The sequence below is a fragment of the Silene latifolia genome, chromosome X (assembly GCF_048544455.1).
Source record: "Silene latifolia isolate original U9 population chromosome X, ASM4854445v1, whole genome shotgun sequence".
In the NCBI taxonomy this organism is placed as follows: domain Eukaryota; kingdom Viridiplantae; phylum Streptophyta; class Magnoliopsida; order Caryophyllales; family Caryophyllaceae; genus Silene; species Silene latifolia.
In genome coordinates, this window is record NC_133537.1 from 112,757,343 (window position 1) to 112,784,453 (window position 27,111).

Here is a 27,111-nt window from a genome sequence, read left to right on the forward strand (position 1 = left end):
TTTTAGGTACCTAAGGAAGGTTGGGTCCTTTAATGTTAGTCACCCTAAAAATTAAATCTTTTCTAACCCAAACTTGTCTAATGGTTTTTCGTTTGATAGATGAATGGGTTTATCTTGGAGGTGTACTAGTCTTAGGGTGAGCTCTAGGTATTTCACGTGGTTTCTTATCAGGTTGTTTCAGGGGAGCCTTAGTCTTATAAAACTCTTTAGACTTTTGTGGTTGTTTAGGTTCATTATTCCTTTTCTTGTAATCAAAACTCATATCATAGAACCAACGTAAGTTATTATTTCTTTCTTCATTCAAGTTTGGTTCATTCATGGGAATATCATTTTCTTCAGCTACGGTGTTATACGCTTTACCAAATTAAATGCCTTTGCATAAATCTTGCACGCGTTTAACATAGTTGTCTTGAATATGTCCCGTCTGACCACAGTAATTGTAAATCAAGTATTCAGGTAAATTAACATATTTTCTCTTCCTGAAATCTCGTTCGGAAGGAGTTAATTTGCATTTAGAGTGGTCTCTACGACCATAGCACTCGTGTCCTAAAACCATCTTCATATTGTTGTCTGATTGCTCAGTTAGAAAGTTTAGGACTTTTGTGCTTCCTTCCCACTTATCATGAACCTTTTTAACATGTAAGAGCAAATACTTTAAAGATTGAATTTCTTTTAAACATTTGGAATGATCTAGTTCCACATCTTTAGAGGAGTTATTCTCTTTATAATTGTCACGAAAATCCTGGAATCCTTTGTTAAGAACTCGTACCATCTCAGAATGTAATTTCGTAGTATCGTATAGTAGGGTTTTAGATTCTTTCAATTGCTGATTCAGAGACTCTATTTCCTTCTTTTGATCTGAAACTATAGCTTCTATAGCTATAGCCTCATATTTAAGAAGCTCTTTGACTTTTCTCAATTCTAAGGTTATAGCTTCGTTAGCTATAACCTTGGCTTGGACATGCTTAATGTTGAGTTTTAGTTCTGAGGTTATAGCTACATTAGCTATAACTTTAGACTCAAGAGCTATTTTCTCAGCATTTGTCGAATCTGAAGTTATAGCTATATTAGCTGTAACTCTAGATTTAAGCTTCTTGGCATTAGCCTTTAGAAAGTAATTCTCCTCAACAATATCTAGAATCTATTCTTTCAAATCTTTCAATTCCATATCTTGTTCATGACAATTACCAAGAGTTTTCTCGAAGTTTTCAATTAGCGCTTTCTTGGACAGTTTCTTAACTTGTCTCTTAAGTTCAAGATAACTTGCCTCTTCTTCTTCATTGTCTGAGTCAGATTCTCCTAGAAGACAGCATTCTGTATTTGAACTCGTGCTTTCATCGTCACTGTCAGAAATTAAGTTAAGACTGACGTTGCTTAGGCATAGATTGGCAACGTCTTCATCTTCAGACCCCTCGTCATCTTCTATGTCGAGATCTCCTCCAACACGATGCCATCATGACTTGTTTAAATTCATTTTTGGTCTTTTCACGCTTAGTCTTGTCCTTGATTTTCTCCTATGTGGGACACTCTTTGATTATATGACCAGACTCTCCACACTTGAAGCATCGTCTATTAATGAATGGTGTTTTTGACTCAGTTACTTTCTTATTGGAGAATTTATTATTGTTATAGGACAACTTTTTTTGCTTGTTTCTGAAGAGTTTCTTTTTGAAACGTCTAGCAAACAAGACCGTCTCATCCTCAATTTCGGATTCAACCTTTTCACTCGCTGATACTTGGAGAGCCATGCTCTTATTTTTACTTGGTTCGGCATCATCATTATCTAAGATGATCTCGTGAGCCATGAGAGCTCCTATAAGCTCTTCATAAGACAAAGAAGTAAGATCTCTTGATTCCTCCATTGTTGTGACCTTAGGACGCCATTTTTTGGTCAAACTCCTAAAGACTTTTCTAGCAATGTCCTCAGATTCAACTTTCTACCAATATTTTTCAATTCATTTATAATGCTGGATCGTGCAGACATGCTATCAAGAGATTTGTTTGTCTCCATTGTAAAGAGCTCATATTTTTGAATCAGCAAGTCAATACAATATTTCTTAACAATTGTTGTTCCCTCATAAGCTAAGACCATCCCATATTTCCTTGGCCGAGATACAAGTGATAAACGATCGAGTTCATTTGATGGCTTGCCGTTTTGCAACAAGCTTATAGCTTTTGAGTTTTTCTCAGCCTTCTTGTAATCAGCCTCCACATAGTCTTCTTCGTTTTTCTCATAGGTAGTGCCTTCATTAGAGCCAACCAAAATTGTATTCGGTCCATTTTGTATGATCTTCCAGCACTCCCAATCATGTCCTTTCACATAGTGTGCCAGCATATTTTTCCAAAGTCCATAATTCTTCCCATCAAAGACGGGACACTTTAGATACTTGGAATCCATTACACACGGGTAAGGCAGTGGAATAGAAATAAAATAAAAATAAAAAGAGATAGATGGATCAGCCTCTTTGTGGTTAGGAAATCCAGAGCACGAGGCTCTGATACCAATTGAAGAGTCTATCGATCCGGAATACTCAACAGTAAGAGAGGGGGGGGGGGGGGTGAATTGAGTATAAAAACTTTAGCCCACTTTTTAGATTATCCGTATGAGCGTGAATTAATAATTAATTATTTAAAGTTTATTGATTAAACTTTAACTAATTAACTAACCAAATTAAAACGTAAAGAAATAAATGAAAGAAAACGACTGACACACGTGATTTTGAAGTGTTCCAGTTTGACAAATCGAAACCTATGTCCACTATTCTCGATTAATAATCTTAGTACCTTTCTACGGATTACAAAATTCTTAACCTACTCGTACAACTAACTCTAGTTGTAACTCGATTGAGTACCGTTAAATACTCGTTTTTGTCTAACTTACGTTAATAAGAAAGCACTTGATTGTTCTTCTAATTTGTTCACACAATTGAACGAGTAACAAACAATGAAAAGTACTATTATCCAATAACGTAATCTATGAATGTAAATAACAATATAAAGCACGACTTTTCGTAAGGATTTTCGAATTGCAAAAACAAATTAATTACTTGATAAAGTGTTTACTCGATTTCTTTGCAAAAGGATGTTTAAGATTGCAAAAAGTTATTTTAAAAGATGAAGTACTTGTATATATATATAGTAAAGAGAAGAGCTAGGGTTTAGCAAAACCCTAGAGGTGTCGTGCAGCCCTAATGGATTGTTTTACAAGAAACAAATTTTATCTTCTCTTAATTTAATTCATTTGATATCTCATTATAAGTAAATAAGATAAATCTATAAATTGTTAAGATAAACAATATCTTACAACAACTTATTCTAGATTTAACTTACTAGATTACTTGTACAAAGCGTTAGTGCGAAGTGGACGACGGCTCATAAGCCTAACGTCTTATTTCGAAACCCTAGATGAAATATTGATGCATGAATTAGGGTTTAGATCTAAATAAATTTGAGAACCCTAGATAGCATGACAACTCATAAGTTAAATCAATAGAATATCCATAAATCTATTTGAGCTAATCAAACCCGTATCTCCTTTCTAATATACACACACATATTTTCGAAAAATATATTAAATATTTGAGCTATGAAAAACGATTTTAAAACCCTAAAGCATGACATCATATTGTAGCCTAAATTTATAGGTCAAATGACTATAACATTAACTTTGGTAAGTAAAGTTATAGATGAAATAGCTATAACTTTACTTTCCCAACATTACTTCCAAAAATACCGTTAATGGACGATTTCATATACTAGCTAATCTTCCTGGAGATCTTCAGTATATGGATCATCTCTTCATCTTGATCATAAGCTCTTCATCTTGAGCTTCTTAAAGACTTCATCACGCCTTTTGCTTGAGTGATCATTGTAGTTGAGATATTCACCTTAATGATGCTTCACAAATCATCAATGTTGTAGCCACGAATGCTATAACATTTCTTGCTTATATTGTATTCCTTATTTAATCTAACCAAGACTAAACAAACAATTACGAGCAACAGATATATACATATTATAAAGTACACTTGTCATTATCAAAACATAACATATAACTATATGGTCCAACACAAAGACACTAACTAGAGTCAAAACCGACACCGGACCAACAACCGACTCAAAATTCAAATCGCGACTCCAACAACGAGTAAAATCGAGTCCAACACAAAAAAACAAACCCCACAATGCTTCCATGCTAAGTATACATGGTATACTTGATGGTCAAGTATAACAATCATGTCCTACAAAACCTAGGATAGAGCAAGCCACAAATCCAAATGCGTGATAATGAAAAGACAACTCGAAGACCCGCGGACATGCTCGCGCCTCTTCAAGCAGCCTATATAGCCACGTCGCCCAAAACGCACACCACCACACAATCCTCTATAAATACCCCTCAAATTCCACCATTTTAAGGTAAACGAGAGTCCGCCCCTTCTTTTCTCCCATTAAATTCTAGACCTCCACTTCCCGAGTCAACAAACGACACGTATTTTTGACCTACCGATTGAAAATAAGAGCCTTACACATTGTTTGGTACCGTCATCGTGCATTAAATCACTTGACTTACCACTTCGACCAATTACACCATCACTAAAGGAAAGCAACACTCAATATTCTACAAAAACGGTTTTCAATCGAGTTTTCCGAGTCACGAGTTTTTACATTTTGTCGATTTCTCGTCAAGCAACCTAGCATATAAGTATGAGGGTTTAATTAATCCTCTTCTTTCATGTTCTTTTTATCTTTTTTTTATGAATTTAATATGATAAAACATGCATAACATGATCCAAAATACGGATTGATTGAGCCAAAATCGAGTTTTGACCTAAGGCAGAAGCTCCTAGTCACAACTAGGTGCCTCGCGCCTCTTATGGTACCCCAGGTCAGAACTCAAACGTGTTTGAGTTCGTTTTTCCTCCTTTTTCATTTCTTATATGCGATCGGTTTTTACCATTTCAAATATTTCAAACCATTTTTACAATAAGCATTTTTAACCATGAATTATACTTACCATTGGCTCTTTATAACATGACGGTTTAATTCGCGACTCGGTGATAATATTTGGTTAATTACATTTTTAAAGGGTATTTTAAAGCCATCTTTTCATTTGTTTACATTTGTAAAAACCACATTAGTCATACACGAATAATCATCCTTTGTTCTATATACCATGTCGGTTTAACCCGAGTACGATGATAAACTTTTACTAATTACAAAGCAATGAACTTAACATAATTAGTTCATATCAAACACTTTTTTTTTACACTTTAATTACAAAGCCATGAATTTAATATAATTAGTTCATATCAAACATTTTTACATCCTTTTTACAAAACTATTCATGTCAAGCTTGCAAAATTGAACCCGACATCAAATATTATCAAGATAATGATAATTATTCTGAGTCATGTTCTTCATATTAGCACAAAAGCGGTCTTAACAACCTTTTCAAGAAAAGCAGGTTTTAACACCCTTTTACAAACAATTTCACAAAAATTTCAACAACCAGGAGAGGCCCTATTGGTCTACTGATGGCTCGCGTCCCAAGGCAGCTTCTGCTTTCTACATTTCAAGTCTGGACAGGCCTTCTTGCATCGCCTGATGGCTCGCGCCTCAAGTGGCTGCATGGTACTGCTCTTGTCTTATTTCCAGCACTCGTCCAGGACGATCCCGACTTCAGCTAACCTAAATACAAGATGGATCAGATTGATGAGTTTGCATTTTAGCACTTTGCATTATAAATGACATTTTAAGACAAAAGGATCGTGTTAAGCACCACAAACCTAACTTGGTAAATGGATTTTTAATTTCCGTCTTGCATGCAAATAAACATTAAATACAACTCGACATAAGTTACTTGATACTTGGATAAACAACGGACATAGAAAATATCACATGTTAGGATTAAACTTGTTGATGTGCATGTTGGAGTATGTGTCCTCGTCAATAATGCGATCACATGTTTAAATCTCATAATAAGAATACACGAGGGAATGTAATATTTATTGTCAACTGATCCACATTAATAGGTAATGATTGGCTTAATAGAGTTTGACATTACTGTCGTATGACGGTGGTGATCAGTTGATCCCTTAAGGTCATACCTCTAGGGTAACACTCTTAATTGATAAATTAATTAATTGTATAATGATACAAGTTAATTGATCCTTTAAAATAGATGATGTTTTTATTATTGTTTATGAAACAATTATAATTACAATGAATAATGTGTTATAATTACAAGGTGTTGTGAATTATAATTAATGATCCATTTTAAGTTTGTTCAATCATGTATTGTTAATTATGTCATTACATGTGATTTATTTTATGTAATGATTTTTAATAAGTTAAAAATGCATTACATGATCATATATCTAGTAACATGTCACATATGTCAAAAATTATAATTGACAAAATCACAAACTTAAAATGGATTCCATTTTACTTATGGAAACCGGTTTTTCCATATGGGTGGGGGACAATTGTGCTTTTGGCTTAAATGCTTGAGACAACCCTATTAAGCATGGTTTAGAGATTGGTCACTTTAGGTTTTCTTGTGAAGAATAATTGAGTGAAAATATAAGCAAGGATTGGCCTTGCTTCCCTCAAAACCTACCCGGCCCCCTGCTCCACTCTTTACCATAAGAATTGTTTTTCTTATGGTAAATTAATTCTAATACTATTCTCATTTTTAGTTCTCTAAAAATTGTTTTGAGATAGAAAATCAAACATCATTCCAATACTAATATTAAGATCCAATTACTAGTACTAGTAATAAAATTATATTAGTTATTTTAAAGGAACATTTACTAATTTTTAGTAACAAAATTAGTTTATGTATTAAGAGGGATTACCATGGTACAATCCCTTAAGCAGTAGATCCTACCATTGAATCTAGGGTTTTCCCTTGGAGAACTTGGATTTTACTTAAGAAGACTAATTTGGAAGGAGTCAAATTAGTATATCCATTTCGGCCACCAATGTAAGAATAATTGCTTTCTTCTCTTTTATTCACTTGTTATGCATGCATAAGATCTAGATTAGTTTATGACTAAACTAATTTTTATTAAGTTATTAGAAGTGTCTAATAAGAGGTTAATAAATCTTACAATTGGTATCAGAGAAAGAGTTATTGCATGCATAATCGGTTGTTGTTTTTCCGAGTTAAAATGTTAACATATAAAACTTGTATTTTTTTATTTATGATGATAAAGACCACGAAATTTTTGCATGTTAAACATTCTGGTCCTAAATTGAGTTTAGGTCATTTTTGATTATTTATGGTATTTTATTGCTCCTTAATATGATTTTAGTATTTTTATTACATTTTATTGAATAAAATGTCACTTAAATCACTAAAATTAGTTAGACTTCGTCTCGTCCCATGAAATTTTAGTATGCTATCACATGCAATATTTACACAAGGTATGTAAATTTTGAAATAAAATGGTTTTTTTTTTGCATGATTTATGAATTTTAGATGTAAAAATCACATAAATAGTGACTATTTTAGCATAAATTAGCTAAAATGAATTTTATGGCATGAAAGGTTTTTTCCAAAGTTGTATACATGATATGAACATCAGATCTTAAGTTGCGTGTCAAATTTCTTTTGATTTGGATGTTTAGTGATTTTTATATTGTAAAATTGATAAATAACAACTTTAAATAATCATAATTATAAATTCGATTTTTGGACCTAAAAAATTGTCTTTTCAGGTCATATAAACTTATTTAGAATATTCAAAATTTTAATTTTGATTTATTGCATAATTTTATGTTTATTTAGAATTAAAGAATTAAAATTATGTATTATACGATTTATTTGTGAAATAAATTAAAATATTCTATAAGCAAGTTTTATTAAAATTTTGGAATATTGGGAATTTTCCAGAATATACAAAATTATGATTTTGAATTTTTCGAATATTTATGACTTTTTGGGAATTATTCCTTTATTATTATGAATAATATTGTTTAAAGAGTAATAATAAAATATCAAGTTGAATTATAGTCAAATATTTAGTGAAGACTAAAGTTTTGAGTCTTAAGTAGGTTAAGGTAATTAACTTGGACATAGATTTGATTTATGCAATATTGTGTGATTTTAATAAGTTAATAGTCACAATTATCTATAAAACCGGACCGAATATACGATATTAGCTTAAATAGGGCGATTTGGCACATCACATGGCATGTTTCATACATATATTAATGCTGCATTTTTATTATGATTGTCATATTTTAATTTAATATATAATTTTGAATTATGTAATTTGTACTTAGTATGACCTTAGTTTTTAATTGATATTTCCCAAAATAAATAGGGATATCGATTCGGTTGTAATTAATGTGATCTCGTATCACTTTTATTTTTAATTTTCTTTTTCTTTTTATAATGTATAAAGTAGAGAAGTTATGTAATTCATTTATCCCGGAGATCCTTGAAGACGGTGCCATTCGAGAAGGTGTTCCGACAATGACGGTGTTGCCTTGGAGTGCGTGCCAAATGAAGTTCAAGGAACCAAAGGAGTTGGTTTCCGAATTTGTAAAATAGTTTATTAGATTTTCTATTTTAGGAAGGCCATACTAGGATCTTGTTGTCTTTGCTTTGCATTTGTTCTATATGTTTGCATGCATAGCCAAATCGCCATAACTAAACATGCATATTATTTTATTGAGTCATCGACCGTGTTAATTATAATTATCATAATTCACCGCTTTAATTCACTTAAAACGTGATACATAACAAATTGACAAGACCTCTCACTAATAATAATTGAGGATTAGCCTTACCAAATAGTAGAACCATGAATCTCATTTTAATAAGGAAGTAGGCTCGGCTCACCGGGGTGCTAAACTTGTTACGTTGGGTAAATGGGTAGTAAATTATTATTACATCGAAATTTGTATTCAGCTCAACGGAAGTATTCATGACCTTAGTCGCATGTGTTCCGGGCTAAAGATAAAAATTAAAGTAATTTTATCGACCGAGAGTTCTAGACGTAGAATCGATTAAAGAGTTAATCCACCGAGTTATAATTAGGGATGAATCGGCTCACCGTGCCCGAGTTAATATGAATTTGGATCTCGGGATCATTTATAATAGTTGGGTAGAGGTCACTATATAAATGCTATAAAACTTGTTTAAAACGTTTGCAAGTATGATTAAAATGACAAATGTTAATATTTCTTTTACCTCCTTGTTTGTAGTTTTTATATATCGCAATGGATCCTACTAATGCAACAACACCTATTACCATTGAGTCTTGTCATAATATATTTGACGATATTTGCTCCAACAACAACCTCATTACAACTAGAGAGCTTCATTTTGGGATCGGTTCCGACGGAAACCTTAATTTCATTACTTCCTCCACACCTCCTACTATGACTAGATCTTTTGTGAATGTGTCTCGGGAAGACCATCTCGCTAAATCTATGGGATCCATATCTTTAGAAGAATGGGATGCCGAAACTAGTGGGAGTCCTAGCAAGAAAGCTCTTGCAACTAAAGGGAAATGTTTCAAAAGGAAGGGGAAGAAAGGTAGAAAATTCAACAATGGAAATAAGATGGCTAGTGGGACTACCAAAGGAGCCAAAGTTGATGATGAATGCCATTATTGTCATGGGATAGGACATTGGATGAGGAATTTCCCCATATATTTGAGAAATATTAGGGATGGACTTGTTATTCCACTCGGTAAAATTCCTTCTGAAATTTATGTTATTGATGTAAATTTTACTTCCACCACAACGTGGGTATTAGATACCGGTTGCGGTTCTCACCTTTGTAATCATTTACAGGAGCTAAGAAACGTGGAAAAGCTGAGCAAGGGCGATGTTGATCTCCGACATGGGAATGGAGCTAGAGTAGCGGCCACATCCAAGGGAACTTATGTACTTTTTTTGGCAAATGGATTTGAGTTGTATTTGCATAATTGTTTTTATGTACCTTCTCTTTCTAAGAACATTATTTCAATTGCTATGTTAGACATAGAGGGCTTTAATTTTGCCATTAAAAACAATTGTTGTATTATTTCTATAAATGACTTGGTCATAGGCTGAGGCTCTTCTATAAATGGAATTTATGTTCTAGAGACTTCAAATCCAAGTAAAGACATCTATAACATACAATCCAAGAGACTCAAATCAAGTGATCCAAATGAATCGTACATTTGGCATTATCGATTAGGTCATATCAACGAGAATCGCATTAAAAGATTAGTTTCAACAAATGTTATTAAACCATTTGATTTTCAATTCTATGGTATATGCGAATCTTGCCTCCTAGGCAAAATGACTCGTAATCCTTTTAGTGCTAAAGGGACTCGAGCTAGTGAAATATTGGGCCTTATATATACTGATGTATGTGGACCAATGACTATCACCGCTAGGGGTAATTATGACTACTTCATTACCTTCACCGATGATTTAAGTAGATATGGGTTTATCTACTTAATGAAGTACAAGAGTAAAGCATTTGAGAAATTTAAAGAATTTCAAAATGAAGTAGAAAACCAATTGAACAAGAAGATAAAAGCACTACAATCGAATCGTGGTGGAGAGTATCTTAGTAATGAATTTGATTCACACTTGAAAGGTTGTGGCATTGTGTCACAACTCACTCCACCCGGTATACCACAACTTAATGGTGTTGCTGAGAGGAGAAATCGAACCCTACTAGATATGGTTCGATCTATGATGAGTCAAACCGAGTTACCCGACTCGTTTTGGGGATTTGCAATCCAAACCGCAATCAAATCATTGAACAATAGTCCGACCAAGGCAACCGAAAAGACTTCATATGAGATATGGAAAGGGAGGGCTCCTAATATATCCTATATGAAGATTTGGGGATGTGATGCTTACGTCAAGGTAAAGACAGACAACAAGCTAGCCCCACGATCTGAAAATTGCATCTTTGTAGGTTACCCCAATACCTCCCGAGGCTATTACTTCTACAAACCTCATGAAAACAAAGTGTTTGTGTCTAGTGAGGCTGTCTTTTTAGAAAATGAGTTCATTTCTAAAAGACAGAGTGGGAGAAATTTTGAGCTTGATGAAGTTCAAGAGCCACAAATAGAAGTAGAGGCGCAAGAAGACGTTCCTTCGTCATCTAATTCGGTTGTTATTCCTCAACCGAGGAGGTCGGGTCGACTTTTTCGCCATCCTGATAGATATGTTGGACATATCCAAGAGGATGGGAGTCTTGATGTGTTACATCTAGAAAGTGACGAACCCGCCACCTACAAAGCTGCAATCTCTAGTCCCAATTCAGCTTTATGGCTTGAAGCCATGAAATCCAAAATGAGTTCTATGCATGAAAATCAAGTTTGGAACTTGGTGGATTTGCCTGAAGGGGCAAGACCTCTTCAATGCAAATGTATCTTTAAGATAAAGAATGGCATAGAAGGACATGATGATGTCTATAAGGCTAGGCTAGTGGCAAAAGGTTTTACCCAAGTTCATAGTCTTCACTATGACGAAACCTTTGCCCCTGTAGCCATGCTGAAATCCATTCGGATACTGTTAGTGATCGCCGCATTTCATGAATATGAAATATGGGAAATGAATGTCAAGACCGCCTTTCTAAATGGGCATTTAGAAGAGGAGGTGTATATAATGCAACCTGAAGGTTTTGTAGATCCTAAAAATCAAAACAAAGTATGAAAGCTTAAGAGATCCATTTATGGTCTTAAGCAAGCATCAAGAAGTTAGAATCATCGATTTAATCATGTTATAAAAGAAAATGGTTTTACTCGAAGTGTTGAGGAACCATTTTTATACATGAAGTTCAGTGGGAGCAATGTTGTGTTCCTAATATTGTATGTGGATGACATACTACTTATTGGAAATGATATTCCAACGTTATCTTCCGTCAAGGAGTGGTTGGTAAATCATTTCCAAATGAAGGATTTAGGAGAAGCACAATGCATATTAGGTATCCGGATCTAAAGAGATAGACCCAAAAGGATATTGGCATTAAGTCAAGAATCTTATATTGACAAGGTTCTTCGACGCTTCAACATGGACCAGTCTAAGAGAGAATTAGTTCCTATGGGCGGTGGGATATTTTTGAGCAAGTCTCAATCACCCTCCAAACCTGAAGATGTTGAACGCATGAAGTTTATTCCCTATGCTTCCGTTGTTGTATCAATCATGTATGCCATGATATGCACTCGTCCAGATGTCTTGTATGCTTTAAGCATGACAAGTACATATCAGGATAATCCAGGTGAGAGTCATTGGATAGCTGTTAAGAACATCCTTAAGTACTTGCGAAGGACTAAGGATTCTATCTTAGTGTTTAGAGGAGACTCCGAGCTATGTGTTAAGGGTTACACAGACTCGAGCTTTCAAACAGATAGAGATGACATGAAATCACAAGGTGGATTTGTTTACATGCTCAATGGTGGTGCCATAAGCTGGAGAAGCTTCAAGGAAGCTGTGATTGCGGCTTCTACTACGGAGGCTGAGTACGTTGCAGCATCAAAAGCTGCCAAGGAAGCTGTGTGGATTAGGCAATTCATGGCAGGTGTAATACCCCACATTTTTATCAGAATAATTTATGTAATTTAATAAATAATTAAAGGCATTTCTAATAATAATTACAAGTAAGACTTTAATTAAATAATAAAGTAAGAAAGCGAGTCGGGAATTTAATTTGAAGCGAATTAAGCCTTGGGCCGTGTGAAATAAATATGGGCTGATTAAATTAGGCCTAGTATGAGTTGTAGTCGGGATTTAAGCGAGATTTAATAATAAAATAATAAAAATAATAATATGGTAATTCCTAATAATAATTAGAAAAGGCAATAGTTTTCTAATTGGCATCTTATACTCCCTAAACCTAGACTATAAATACATAATAAATCTGAAATAATTCATAAAAGAAGAAGGAAGAGATCTAAAAGAAAGAAGAGAAAATTAAGGAAGATAAAAGCAAAGGAATTAATTTTATTATCGCCTCAAGGTAATTCTTTCAGACCGTCTTATGTATATACTTTGCGATATTATAACTTGTTATCTAGATCACGATAGATCAAGCCGTAAGTACCATTGTGACCGTGGATGACCAAGGATCACCTTTGACCTTATTTGACCACTGTTGACTGAAGGGAGAGGGCGGTTTCAGGCGGGTTTTCGAGGGTGGTTGAAGAGGGTATACAATATGTGGTTATACGGATTTTGATCCACGAAACTCGTCTAACTGGACCTGAGCCGGGATGGGTTGACACCAGGGGTGATAGTCGACCACTTTGTGGTGGTATTTGGTGGTTGTTGCTGGTGTTTTGCGCGGTGGTAGCCGGAATTACGAGTTTAGGGCAAGGGTGTTGTTTAGCGGTTTTATACCCTCTTTTCGAGACTTGCTTGGCTCGAACCTGGGTTGGTTGGGTTCGTGGGGGTTAGTCGGTTCCATAGGTGGTAGTGGGATTGTCTGGGATGGTGGTTGGTGATGGTGGTGGTCAGAAAACCGTAAAACAGGGGATCGGGGCTGGGTTGTTGTTGTCGTGTCAGGTCGTGGGATTTTCTGGGTATCTGTGGTAGGTGGTGTTTCCACCGTGGGGCAGGGAATACCACGGTGGTCGCCACGGCTATCATGGGGGTGGTGGTGGTAGGCGTGTTGGGTGTGTTTGAGTTGTGTGTGTCGGGTTTTCAGGGATGGTCTAGGGCGTGTAAGTGCGGGTTGCAGGGGGAGTTTTAGCTAGTGTTAGGTGGTTGTAAGGTTTGGCCGTGGTGTAGGCTAGGGTGTGGCTGGTTACGGTGGTACCTACGGTGTCTAGGGGTGGCGTGATAGGTAGGTTAAAGGAGGGGGGTTTGAACTCGGTTTTGCCATGTTGGTTAGATTGGTGTTTGTGCGTTGTTCTCACGTGAGTATCACGAGATTGCATGGGTATTGGGTAGTTATATGTTGACTTATATTATTATATTGTGGGTATGAGACACAGGTTATTTGGGGATACGTGTTTAATTATTTAGCGGGTTTTACACAATAATTTTCATGGAAAATAATTAATGTAAACAAATTATAATTAATTAAATTATAATAAGAAATTGAGCAATAAATAATTAAGTTATAAATATTATAATTTTGATTAGGTGACGGTTGTGAAGAATTATAATCGGATCGGATTGCTTTATTTATTGTAATGCTTGAGCTGCTTAATTGGAATTGCTTATCAGGTAGGGATAAATCCTACTCAACTCATACTCGATAATATTTGGTTTATTGGATGGCTTATATTAAAATGAATTGATCATATGATAATTGTGTTGGTTGATATCATTGAAATTATTGGAAGGGAGAATTACATTGTATATGTTGGTTATATTGTGATGGAGTAGTGTTGTAGTATTAACAGATTTATTTTGGCAGACATTACTTATAGAAATGTGGAGTGGTTGAACAGATTTATTCTGGCAGACGATATTTATCGTGTTTACACGAGGCAGGCCCCAGATTGGTCTGCAGGCCATCTGGTGGATATTACTCAACTATATGTTGAGGCAGACATTACCTTTTGGTAATGTAGTGTTTTGTTTACTCACCTTCGAGTTGAGGCTGCCCCGGCCAGGGATTGGCGGGATGATTAGTGTGACTGTGTATGTTTTTGTTGTTAGTATTTATTCCTACTCAACCTCGCGGTTGACTGTGTATTCGTGAACACCTGCGGTGAACCGTTTTATGGGGAACAGATTTGACAGGTACTAATATTAGGTGACTCGGGAGCATTGGGATGAGAGCTTAACTTGGACCGTAGTTAAAGTCTAGATCACATAGAACAATTGTATCACTTTATTTATTTCCGCTGCGGATTGTAAATATTTTTATATTAAGTTTTAGTTGGTTAAGTTGTAATAAACATGTAATCATTAAGTTTTTAATATAAAGTACTTTGGTGAGTTGAACTTTGTTATTCACTACCTCGGGAAACTGAGATGGTAACAGTCCTATTTATTTGGGAATGTCTAGCTAAAGGCTCCTGAGTAAATGGGGGTGTTACAGAAGGGCTAAAGGTAGTTCCTACCGCCAAAGATCCCATTACTCTCTATTGTGACAACAATGGGACAATCTTTCAAGCTACGGAGCCAAAGTCAAGTAATAGATCTAGACATGTACTCAGAAAATTTCATATTATTAGAAATTTTATTGAAAGAAAGGAAATTGCGATTTGTAAGGTTGGGACGGATGATAACTTAGCTGATCCGCTCACTAAGCCTTTATCGCAGGCTAAACATGATGGACATGTTGCTTCCATGGGGCTTAAATGTATGCCTAATTTGTACTAGATTATTTGATATGAAATAAAATGTTGTTTTATTTATTCATATATAATCGCATTTGTCTTTTAAATTAAAATATTACTTTGTCACATCCAAATGGGTTTCTAAGACAATTTTGAACCCCATTAAAGTGAACTAGATTGACATAGTAATCGCCCATAGTTACTTACATGAGGTGACATCTCGAAGTAACTAGAATGTGATGTGATTGATGGCAAGTTCAAGTGCCATAGAGTCATGAGAGATGACTAATCGATCACATAGGCAGACTGTATGGGACACTCTGTCGGGCTTATGACCGCTTATAGAGTTCTGGAAAATTTTATAGCCTGGTCGTGGCGAGAGCTACTATAGTATTCTTATGAGTCGATTCTTTGACTAAAGACTATTCACCTATGATGGCATAACTTCGAAGTGACTTTGATTTGTGTTCAATGACCTTCGTAATTAGGGTCAAATGGGAACATTTTGAGTTATAATGAGCTGCGGCTATGCGAAGGGAAAAGCGCAATAGGAATTGTCCACCCCTAGTCAGGGTTATCTTATATCTCAAGGCCACTCGAGGAGAAATGAACTAAAAATGCGTGGCCACGCTCGGAAGGTATCTACGGTAGATAATTCCGATCAGACAGTTATTCTCCAGATCGAGGAAACCGCTCATAATATGATTAAGTGCAAGCACGACCTGCAAGACACCTTGCATTGAGTGGGAGATAATAATAGGACAAGAGAATTAGTGACGCACACTTGTCTCGGACAAGTGGGAGATTGTTGGAGTATGTGTCCTCGACAATAATGCGATCACATGTTTAAATCTCATAATAAGAATACATGAGGGAATGTAATATTTATTGTCAACTGGTCCACATTAAACGGTAATGATTGGCTGACTAGAGTTTGACATTACTGTCGTATGAAGGTGGTGATCAGTTGATCCCTTAATGTCATACCTCTAGGGTAACACTCTTAATGATAAATTAATTAATTGTATAATGATACAAGTTAATTATTCTTTTAAAATAGATGATGTTTTTATTATTGTTTATGAAACAATTATAATTATAATTAGAATGAATAGTGTGTTATAATTACAAGGTGTTGTGAATTATAATTAATGGTCCATTTAAGTTTGTTCAATCATGTATTGTTAATTATGTCATTACATGTGATTTATTTTATGTAATGATTTTTAATAAGTTAAAAACGCATTACATGATCATATATCTAGTAACATGTCACATATGTCACAAATTACAATTGACAAAATCACAAACTTAAAATGGATTCCATTTTACATATGGAAACCGGTTTTTCCATATGGGTGGGGGGACAATTGTGCCTTTGGCTTAAATGCTTGAGACAACCCTACTAAGCATGGTTTAGGGATTGGTCACTTTAGGTTTTCTTGTGAAGGACAATTGAGTGAAAATATAAGCAAGGATTGGCCTTGCTTCCCTCAACCTACCCGGCCCCCTTCTCCACTCTTTATCATAAGAATTTCTTTTCTTATGGTAAATTAATTCTAATGCTATTATCATTTTTAGTTCTCTAAAAATTATTTTGAGATAGAAAATAAAAAATCATTCCAATACTAATATTAAGATCCAATTACTAGTAGTAGTAATAAAATTATATTAGTTATTTTAAAGGAACATTTACTAATTTCTAGTAACAAAATTAGTTTATGTATTAAGAGGGATTACCTTGGTACAATCCCTTAAGGAGTAGATCCTACCATTGGATCTGGGGTTTTCTCTTGGAGCACTTGAATTTTACTTAAGAAGACTAATTTGGAAGGAATCCAATTAGTATATCCATTTCAGCCACCAATGTAAGAATAATTGATTTCTTCTCTTTTATTCACTTGTTATGCATGCATAAGATCTAGATTCGTTTATGACTAAACTAATTTTTATTCAGTTATTAGAAGTGTCTAATAAGAGGTTAATGAATCTTACAGTGCATTCATGCATTTAACCCGTTTTATCAACTTTTGCACTTAACCAACCAAGATCGATCAGTAGAGAGAGCTTCCCAATACGTACCCTTACCTCTTACTCAGAAACTTTGGAAAGTGGATGACCTTATCCAGGGCGAACGAGAGTCATTCTAGCGATAAGATGCTAAAGAGAGACGATTCCTTATCTTTAGTACCTATGTCAAGCACCGCTTTTTGCTTCGTTTGACCGAGGGTACACTGTGGATTTGAACGGTTTCCAGGCATGCCATAATTGCTTGGTAGCGACTCCGACCATCACCAAGACAAAACCGACCGGTCTAAGGTGATCCGGTCGAAAGCATTTCTACGCCGCCGAGCGTGGCTTTCCGACTGCTATACGCCCACAGATTGGCTTTGCGTGTAGGTGGTCTATATCCACAGAAGGCAAGGCAGATGGGCAGTAGAGCTTCCATTAGTAATATGGGCAGATAGGACAACTCCAGAAACATCAACTGGCCAAACACCTTATTCATTGGTGTATGGCTGTGAAGCAGTGATTCCTCCAGAAGTACAAGTGCCAACTTCAAGATAGAGCCTGAACCACATAGAGGCAAACAACGACCTGATGCAAGACAGCTTAATCCTGACAGAGGAATTGAGAGATGCTGCCAAAATCAGGCTAGCATCATACCAACAAACAGTAGCTAGAAGTAATAATAAAAATGTCAAGATTAGAGTTTTCAGAGAATGGTACTTAGTCCTAGAAAATTATTCCCAAACAAAAGAGAAAATTCAGCAGGCAAGCTAGCCCCGGTATGAGAAGGCCCATATTTAATTGACTCAATCGTCGTACAAGGAGCATACATGCTCCAAACCTTGGAAGTAGAATGATTCCAAGATCCTGGAATGTAACTCTTTTAAAATTATTTCATATATAAATTTCCAGAGTAATACAACTCTATCCTGTCTTGACCAGGTAAATATTCGGCATTACTTATACATGTTTTACATATCCAAACTTGTATATCTTGCTTGTCAAATCATGTCTTATGTGTTCAAACTAGGAACTTCTACGTGATTGATATGTTTGCCTTCTATACATGAATGATCAAACCTTGTTCATTATACATGCATCTCTAATATAAAGTTTAAACCCTGAAAAATTATATATGATTTGTTAATTGCATGAAGAAGTCTTCAAGATTGAGGGCTACTCTATTATATTTCAGCTTTATTTTTGTTGAAGTAAATTTTTAATTGTGCACCCTATCGTGCCTAACGAAGTTGGTAACCAACACCAGATACGACAAATACAGGACCAATCAAACATGAAATAATAGTTTGACCTTGCTATTTGTCGCACACCTCTGCAACGGCAGAACGCAGAAATGTGATAGGTAAAAATGTTCTCTAGTCATGTCGAATATCAAGTCCTCCAGTCAGGAATGGGACATAAGCCTTATAGTCAGGCCGGCTTCCCACCCACGTCAATTATTTTAGGATACAAACTGTAAAGGATTGAAGATCAGCACAGGATTGGAAAATCAAACAAGTTTAACAGAATAACAGGTTTGAAGAAAACACGCCTAACAGAATAATAGATTTGAAGAAAACAGGTTTAACATGTTAATAGGTATAAAGAGATAATAGGATAAAGAGAGTCAAGCCTGAAAGGCAAAACCTTATATCATTAATATAACCCTTACCCCGTAGGGTAAAGGCAGCAAAATATATATTTATCTTGTCAGGAATAACATTCCTGACCAGGACCATCAAAACACATAATTGTTTTGCCAGGAATACTTTCCCGACCAAGATCACAAGAAAATAAAATTGTCTTTCCAGGGACATCCCCTTTGATGAGCCAAATCCAAACAAATATTATTTAAAAAATACTGCTCTCCCTTGGAAGCAACATCATCATCTTTTGCCTCATCAGCATCCTCAACACTAGCAGCAGCACCCTGGTCCCCTGGAGAGTCAACCTCCTGATCTTCACTAATATTGTACAAGTCTGGGTACCTAGTAGCAGCAATAATCATTTCAGCTTCAGGATTCCATCCTGCTCGAGCTTCCACAGGCTCAGACATAGCTGCCACCTTGCCCATGATGAAGAAATAGAAAGTGCATCATCAAGCTTGTTCTCCAGGTCATCTTTCTCAAGGCAAAGTTACTCATTCCTGTCTAGCGCCTCATGTAGCAGTTGTTTTCTAGATGTAAATTCAGTCTTGGCAGCATCCCGTTCAGCCTTCACCCTTTCCGGGCCAGCTTTGGCGGCAACCAGGTCAGCTTTGACTAAAGAAGACTCAGACTACAACTTATCAAGATCAGCATTCAAAATGTCAATACTGGACACCAGTGAGGTAGCCTGATAAGCATTAAGAAGACAAGATGTTGCACCCTGATCAGAAAGATAAGATCTATTAGAAAAGATAATCAGAAAATTTGCAAGGAAAATAACTAAGCAAAGAAGAAACATGAAGTACCTCCTGCATAGAGCCTAGGGCATTTGCCTATAATTTGACAGCATGATCCACACCAACAACCTTAGTGGAATTTTCAATAGGATCCATTGACAATATTGAAGAGGCGTTAGAAGAAGCAAAGCTCCTGATCTTTTCCTTGGCCTTATCCAGATTGTATGTCCTTGCCTTGACCTCCCTAATAGGAAAAGCAGGAATGTATACCTCATCTTATTTTCTCTTTTGAGTTGTTGAACTCTTCAAGCAGGGATAACCCGGATAACAAATTGCATCAGTCAAGTCAATGAAACATCAGCCCCACCACTACTTTGAGAACCCTCTTCTTTGACCTTGGCAAGCCTTACATTCAGATCAGCTGTACCAAACCTAAGACAACTACTACAAACAAAGAAGAGTATAAGGAAAGTCAAGAAAGGGTCTTACTGCCAGAAGTAGAAGCTCCTGCAGCCCTGGTAGGCCTGGGGAGTTTGGTAGAATCGTCAGCCTTAAAACATCAAGGGAAACGTTCTGCCCCAGAGCAGAAAGGCCATATCTTTTCCAGAGAACGAATAGCCAAGAAAGCATTTATCCTTTCAGAAGGGTAATCAGTTTCATATGTCCAATCATCAACTGTAAGAAAGGTACAATTTATTTAATATTCATTGTCCTTTTTAGCACTAATAAATTTCTTGCAGGAAAAATCTAGCATACTTACCACCAATACAAGTGTCAAAATTGAGATATGCCAAGTCAGGACCAACAGAGTTAGTCCTGATGAACATATAACAAGCAACCCGGTTCTTATCAACACAACCATCCAGATTGGTAAGCAGGGCAGGAACCGAGTTTCTAACCCTAAAACTATTCCTACCAGAATTATTTGTCCTTAGGGAGTAACAACTTTTAAGGTCATCAAGAGTAAAAGTCAAACTATGCTTACGACATAGATGCTCAACAGATTGGACAACCTTCCAAATCATATGCATGATCTGATAAGGAGGAACACCAATTTTCTTGATCACTTGGACCATCAATGGAGAGAAAGGTAACTTACAGCTTGCCCTGATGGCCCAATCATGGATGCAGAACCAGCTAGGGCAAGCCCAGTTAGCCCTGATAGGAGAATCTTCAGGGATCCACACCTCAGAGGATTGGCAGGAATGATTCCCTTGTCCTTCAAAATTTTCTCAAACTTGGGTTTGAGGCGATTGGGAAAAGAATTTTGACCACCAAGAGCTTTCATTGGTTTAAATTCAAAATCCCCATGGAAAACAGACACAATCTCAATAGGAGCACGATCCTCAACAATTTCTGTTTGGCTGTCAGAAACCACCTCGGTAGGTTTAGGGGTTGCCGATGATGCACCAGGAGTCATGGCACCTCTAGTGGATTTTCTTTTTGCAACCATGATTGATTATTTTTCTGGTACTTTTCTGGGAAATTTCTATGAATTTATGAAGATTGAAGGAGAAGAATAAAGACGAGTTTAAATATTTAAGAGAAAATTGATCGGTTTTTCGGCGAAGGTTAAAACAAAACGTGAAAGATGCGGTGAAACTAGGGTTTTACTGGAACTTGCACCCGGTAACTGATTAGGTGGTTGACATAATTAAACACTTATCACGTTTAAATCAACTAGCTGTTTATTGATGATGAGGATGCTAAACCGTCTCAAGGAAGTTACTTAATAATGAAGAAAGTTATCTCCTCATTACTGGCCTAACCCAGCGATGATAAGAAGATAAGGGGCAATTGTTGGGCCTAGAATTTCATACTATCTTCAGGATTGAATTATACCTTGGCCTGACGATCAGGAAAAATGCGTCAAGGTTGCTCAGGACTGGCACCATGAAGGAGAGGGCAACGGTCATGTGAAAAAGATAATATTTGACCAAGTCAAAGATATTTATATGAGAAAATTTCATCATTAATTCAGCAATTAAGAAGAAAATTACGGAGAAGATTATGTCTTAAAGAAGGAGCATTTGTGTGCATAATTAAACGTATTTAAGGAGCAAATAATGGCGTTATTAATGAAGAATATTTGCTCTTAATAATGATGATTATGCAGCCGTTCATAGAAGACTATATAAGAAGCGCCCAAGATCATTTGAAGACACATCTTATCTCGTTTTAAGCAAGGCAAATACAATACTTAGATAAAATAGTACACATTGTGCTCATTATATATTTATCCTCTCAAATCTTGGTGAAATCCTCTTCTGACTTGTTGCCCATGGTTTTTTTCCCATTTAAGGGTTTTCCACGTACAAATTATGTTGTGTTGTTATTTTATTTATTTACTTTGCATTTCGTACTTTCTACCCTGCCCGGCAGATAACTTAAGTTTGATTAGAACTAGTTAACCCCGCATAAAACTTTACCCTGGTCAGATTCAACCCTGCGCAGAATCCACCCAAAAAAAACCATCATCAAAAATCGACTTTAAGGAATACCCGAATTCAAATACATGAAAGCACCATAAAAAAAACTCTCCTTCTTCTAACCATTAAAATAAGAGACCTTAAAGCTAGGTCTAAAGGTTCATACAAATAATTCCCATAAAATATGAGAAGAAGAATATGTTGTACTTTTGAATTAGGAAGAACGAAGGATGTACAACAATAGAGTTAAAGGGAGAAAGAAGAACAAAAGAGATACAAAGGAGAAGAGGCGCGCGACAATTCACGCTCAAAGAAAAGAATGAGCAAGCTAATTGCTAGCTTAGGTTATTCCTTTATAAGGGATTAAAAGTGGATTGGACCCTACTAAGACGCAAGCAGAGACGATATATGAAAAATAGTTATTATATTAAAATAGTAAAATCGTGCACGAACATTTTATCCCGTTTAAAGTTAATTAAAACGAGAAATAATGAAATATAGAAGGGAAGTTATAAATAAAATATTTCCAAAATACATTAATAAGCATCGAAATAATTAATTTTAATAAAAAACTTTCTGAATAAAATACTATTATAAAACACGGGGTGTTACCGTTAGCGTCTTGATATCCTTTCAAGTAGCTCATACTCTTTAGGCGTGCTTGGTTCGCGCGTGAGTATGGGTTTGGAACTAGGAATCATACCTGGGTGGTATGTGTTTGGAACTTGATTAATCATACCCTCTGTTTGTTTCAATTTTGGGTGGAATGGGGTTAAACTTCACCAAAGTTAAAAAAAATCTAAAATACAACAATAAAAATAATTATTCGATATTGAAAAATTATGAAAATGAAGATTTGATAAAATAAGGCTCTGTTTGGTAAAACTAACTGAAAAGGTAGCTGAAACCTGAAAAGGTATCTGAAAACTGATTAGGTCGATGAAACCTGAAAAGGTAACTGATAAGGTAGCTGAAAATTAGGAACTGATAAGGTAACTGATTATATAAAAAGATGTTTCGCAAACTAACTGAAAAGGTAACTGATTTTGATGAAATGACGTAAAAGGATATGATAATTATTTAAAAGTATAGATTTAAGGGGTAAAACCGGAAAATTAAACCAAATCAGGTACCTGAAATCTCAAATGCTACTCTAGATAGCATTTTATTTCAGGTAGCTTATTTGGTTAAATAAGCTACTTGCCAAATGCTTACAAAAAATAAGGTACCTGAAATTTTGGTCAAATAAGCTACTTTGACCAAATAAGCTACCTGAAATGTCGTGCCAAACGGAGCCTAAATGTAAAAAAAATTCATTTAAAATGTTTCACATAAGTTTTTTTCATGGATTTTGGTTTTATTATTTGATACTCATGGGTATCAATCTCATACCCACCTCCTCCTTGCGTATGAGAAACCCATACCTCATGGGTTTGAGGTATGGGTATGAAACCCCTGTTTTTGCCAAACAAACACCTGCTATGGATTTGGCTCATTACAAACCCATACCTCATACCTTTATAAGTTAAAACAAACAGCCCCTTACTTTATCACATTGTTTTCCTGTTATTCATATTCCTTATCATGACAAATAGCGTTCCAGTTATTATATGAACTAATACTGAGTACTTGAAATTTATAAGTCAAAATTAAGAAGGCACATATTTTGCAAGAATAATGCATATTAAGAAATCTACTACTTATCACTTGTGGGTTTTACATTTTTTTTTAATTTGCTATTGACTATTGAATGTTATTAACAAATTCAGAAAAATGCAACTAAGATAGTTCTCTCTTTACAGAAACCAAATTAGATATCAAAGACACTTTTTAGAATCAAAATAATTGCTAGCTAATTAGTAGCACATTTTTAACACACCAATAATTCATTTTATTCCGGCGTCTTCAGTAGTAAATTAGTAGATTTATGATATATAGAGGAAATCGTTTCTCTACATGATTTTTTTATCCAATTAGCCCTCAAAATGCAAATTTAAATACATTTCTCATATGACTTGCACAATTTTTTCATGAACAATATTTGTAAAATCCCAATCCCATTTTCTTCCCACATAATAAATATACAAAAGGGCTTGAAGTGTGTTCATGTAACAATGAACAAACGACAACCTCATTATAAGCAATTTCCAGCATTACATCTGTTAGGCCTGGAAATCCGCAGATATTTCAAGATGATATTCCAGCCTAGCCTAACCATCATGGTGTCAGGACATCAAGCCACCAAGGTACAAGAAGAATGGTGCCAGTCATAGAGAGGACAACGGTTAAAATATAAAGACAATATTTGACCAATTCAATGACTATATTATTGAATTTATACGGGTGATAATTAGAGCATTAATGGAGAAGATTTGGTAATAAAGGGCAGCATCTAAGGGGGCAATAATGCGCATTAAACCAAGCAATTAAAGCGGAATATTCAGCATTAATATAGAAGATCCAGCAGCCGCTCATCATAGACTATATAAGGAAGTACTTGAAGATTATTTGAGGGATATACAACAACACTCATACTCAAGCATACATTACTCTCATACGAGCGATATTACGATCATTTGTGCTAAATACTCAATATTATAGTGAAATCCTCACCTGGCTTGGTGCCCCTGGATTTTTCCCATTTAAGGGTTTTCCACGTACAAATTCCTTGTCTTATTATTTTTATTTATCTTACTTTACTTTCCTAGTTTTGTACCCTACAAATTCATGGATAAGTTCGAGCTAGTTAACCCTGCCTAGACCTACCCTGACCTGATTTCAAATTGCGCAAAATCCATATAAAATAATTGGCGCCCATCGGGGGCATCTAGCTCTTTAAAATCTTTTTTCCTTATCTTACAAAAATCCAAATAACCTACAAAAATGGCCCAGCCTACCATCGAAGAGCAATTGAACGCAGCCCTCCAACAACTTGCTGAGTTGGAAGGTTTGAAAGACAAGGTAGCCCAAACGGAGGCTGAAATCCTTCAATTAAGAGAATCTGAGTCAACTCCGAAACAAAAATTGGAAAAAACCTAAGCAGCAGGCTCTAGATTCCAGCCAGGAACACCATTTGCATCAATCATCAAAAACATTGATTTCTCCAGCTTTGGGAGTTAAAGTGGCTCCAAATTTATCAATGTTGATGGCGATGGTGAGCCAAACAATAACAATGAAAAACCTGATGAATCTACAACAGCCATCTTGATGGCAGTAGTCCAGGAAATCAAGAAACTGAATGAAAAATTCGAAAAGATACCTAGAGTTCCTGCCAGCCTAGAACAAGCTGCCCCCGATAGCTATGTTGATTCGCCTTTTATAGACGAAATAGCAAAAGTGGATCTTCCTAAAAAGTTTGTGATTCCATCTATGCAGATTTATGATGGAACAACAGATCCACAAAATCATGTAACTCTCTATAAACAGAAAATGTTAGCTGCATCTATCCCCAGTGAGTTTAGGCAAGTTTGCATGTGTAAGGGATTTGGAACAACCCTGACCGGACCTGCTCTACAATGGTACATCAACCTGCTAACTGGGAGCATCCATTCTTTTGCCAACTTGATCAACAACTTCAACCAGCAGTTTGCAAGCAGCAGTGACTTGGAGAAGCGGCCCAGTGATCTTTACAAGATTACACAGAAGCTAGAGGAGACTCTCAGGGTATTCCTCGCTAGGTTCAACAAGGATAAAGTATCTATTCCCATGTGTGACATTGGAACAGCAGTGGAGGCATTCAGGCAGGGATTACTACCTCATAGTGACTTATACAATGAACTCACTTAGTATCCCTGCCATACCTTCGAAGATGTCCAGGCCAAGACCCTTGCATATATCAGGCTGGAAGAAGACAAAAGCTACAAAGTCGGATCATCCACTGGATCAAAGGACTATGAAAAGAGCAATAGGAAGAGCAACAAAGGAAACAATTACAGACCTACTCCTTATTCTAGGCCAGACCATTCAGAATTCAATCTGGCATATGAGTATCAAGGATTGATCCAGAGACTTGACAACATGGGATCAGTAGTCAGATGGCCTAGGAAGGTGGAAAATCCCAACCCTAGATAAGACAACTCCAAGTGGTGAGAATTGCACATGGACATTGGACATACAACGGATGATTGCTTCACCCTCAGGAAAGAAGTGGCCTACCTGGTGAAATCCATATATCTGAAGGACCTGATCAGGACGAAAAGCAGGAATGCAGACCAGAGCAAGGAGAACCAGGAGCAAAAACAGGACCGCGATCTTCCTCTACCACGCCCAATATATGAAGTAAAATTCATATCTGGTGGATCGGAAATTTGTGGCCTGACCAGTTCAACAGCAAAAAAGATAGCCAGGACGCCAAGGACTACATCACCCTGTAAACCAGATCATGTCCCAGCAATCACTTTCAGTGATTATGACCTGGTAAGAATTCCTGATGTTCATCATGATGGCCTGGTAACTTCTATGCAGATTGGAACCGCTACAGTGAGAGGATCCTAGTAGATGGAGGCAGCCCAGTGAACCTGATTATGCTTAATGTACTGAAAGCCATGAATATTGGTGAAGATTAAATCACCAAGAAATCCAGCGTTTTGGTAGGGTTCAGTGGAGAAACAAGAAGCACATTGGGAGAAATTCATCTTCCAACTTATGTTGAAGGAGTCTCATCCTATGAGAAATTTGGAGTCTTGGATTGCTTGTCAACCTACAATGCAATTCTGAGCAGATCCTGGATCCATAATGTCAAGGCTGTACTATCAACCTATCATCAGTGCATCAAGATTCCAACAGACTGGAGCATAGCCACAATCAAAGGAGAACACAAAGCAGCCCAAGAATGCTATACAACAGCCTTGAAGCCTTCCAAGGCAGATAAGTCTCTTGCATTGCAATTACCGTACCCTGTTGATCGGTCCGTTTCGTGTTCACAATTTAATAGATGTTGTCGTTGGGTCACGTCCGAATCAAAACACAATTTATAGCTTCACAAACAACTCTACAATTAGTAAAGATGCAAGTAAAGGTCGGATCCCAAGGGACG

General features: G+C 36.1%; 1 protein-coding gene across 1 annotated transcript; it reads right to left on the minus strand.

Annotated features, from left to right (window-relative positions):
- Positions 1–1,891: 1,891 nt before the first annotated feature.
- LOC141618121 (uncharacterized) lies at positions 1,892–2,335 on the minus strand. The gene has a single exon (XM_074435234.1). It carries the CDS (start codon positions 2,333–2,335, stop codon positions 1,892–1,894), a length of 444 nt encoding a protein of 147 aa, XP_074291335.1.
- Positions 2,336–27,111: the final 24,776 nt, after the last annotated feature.

What these genes read in the sequence shown, in the direction of transcription:
- LOC141618121 (XM_074435234.1), bottom strand. Translation starts at nt 2,335, where the DNA reads ATGCTGGCACACTATGTGAAAGGACATGATTGGGAGTGCTGGAAGATC.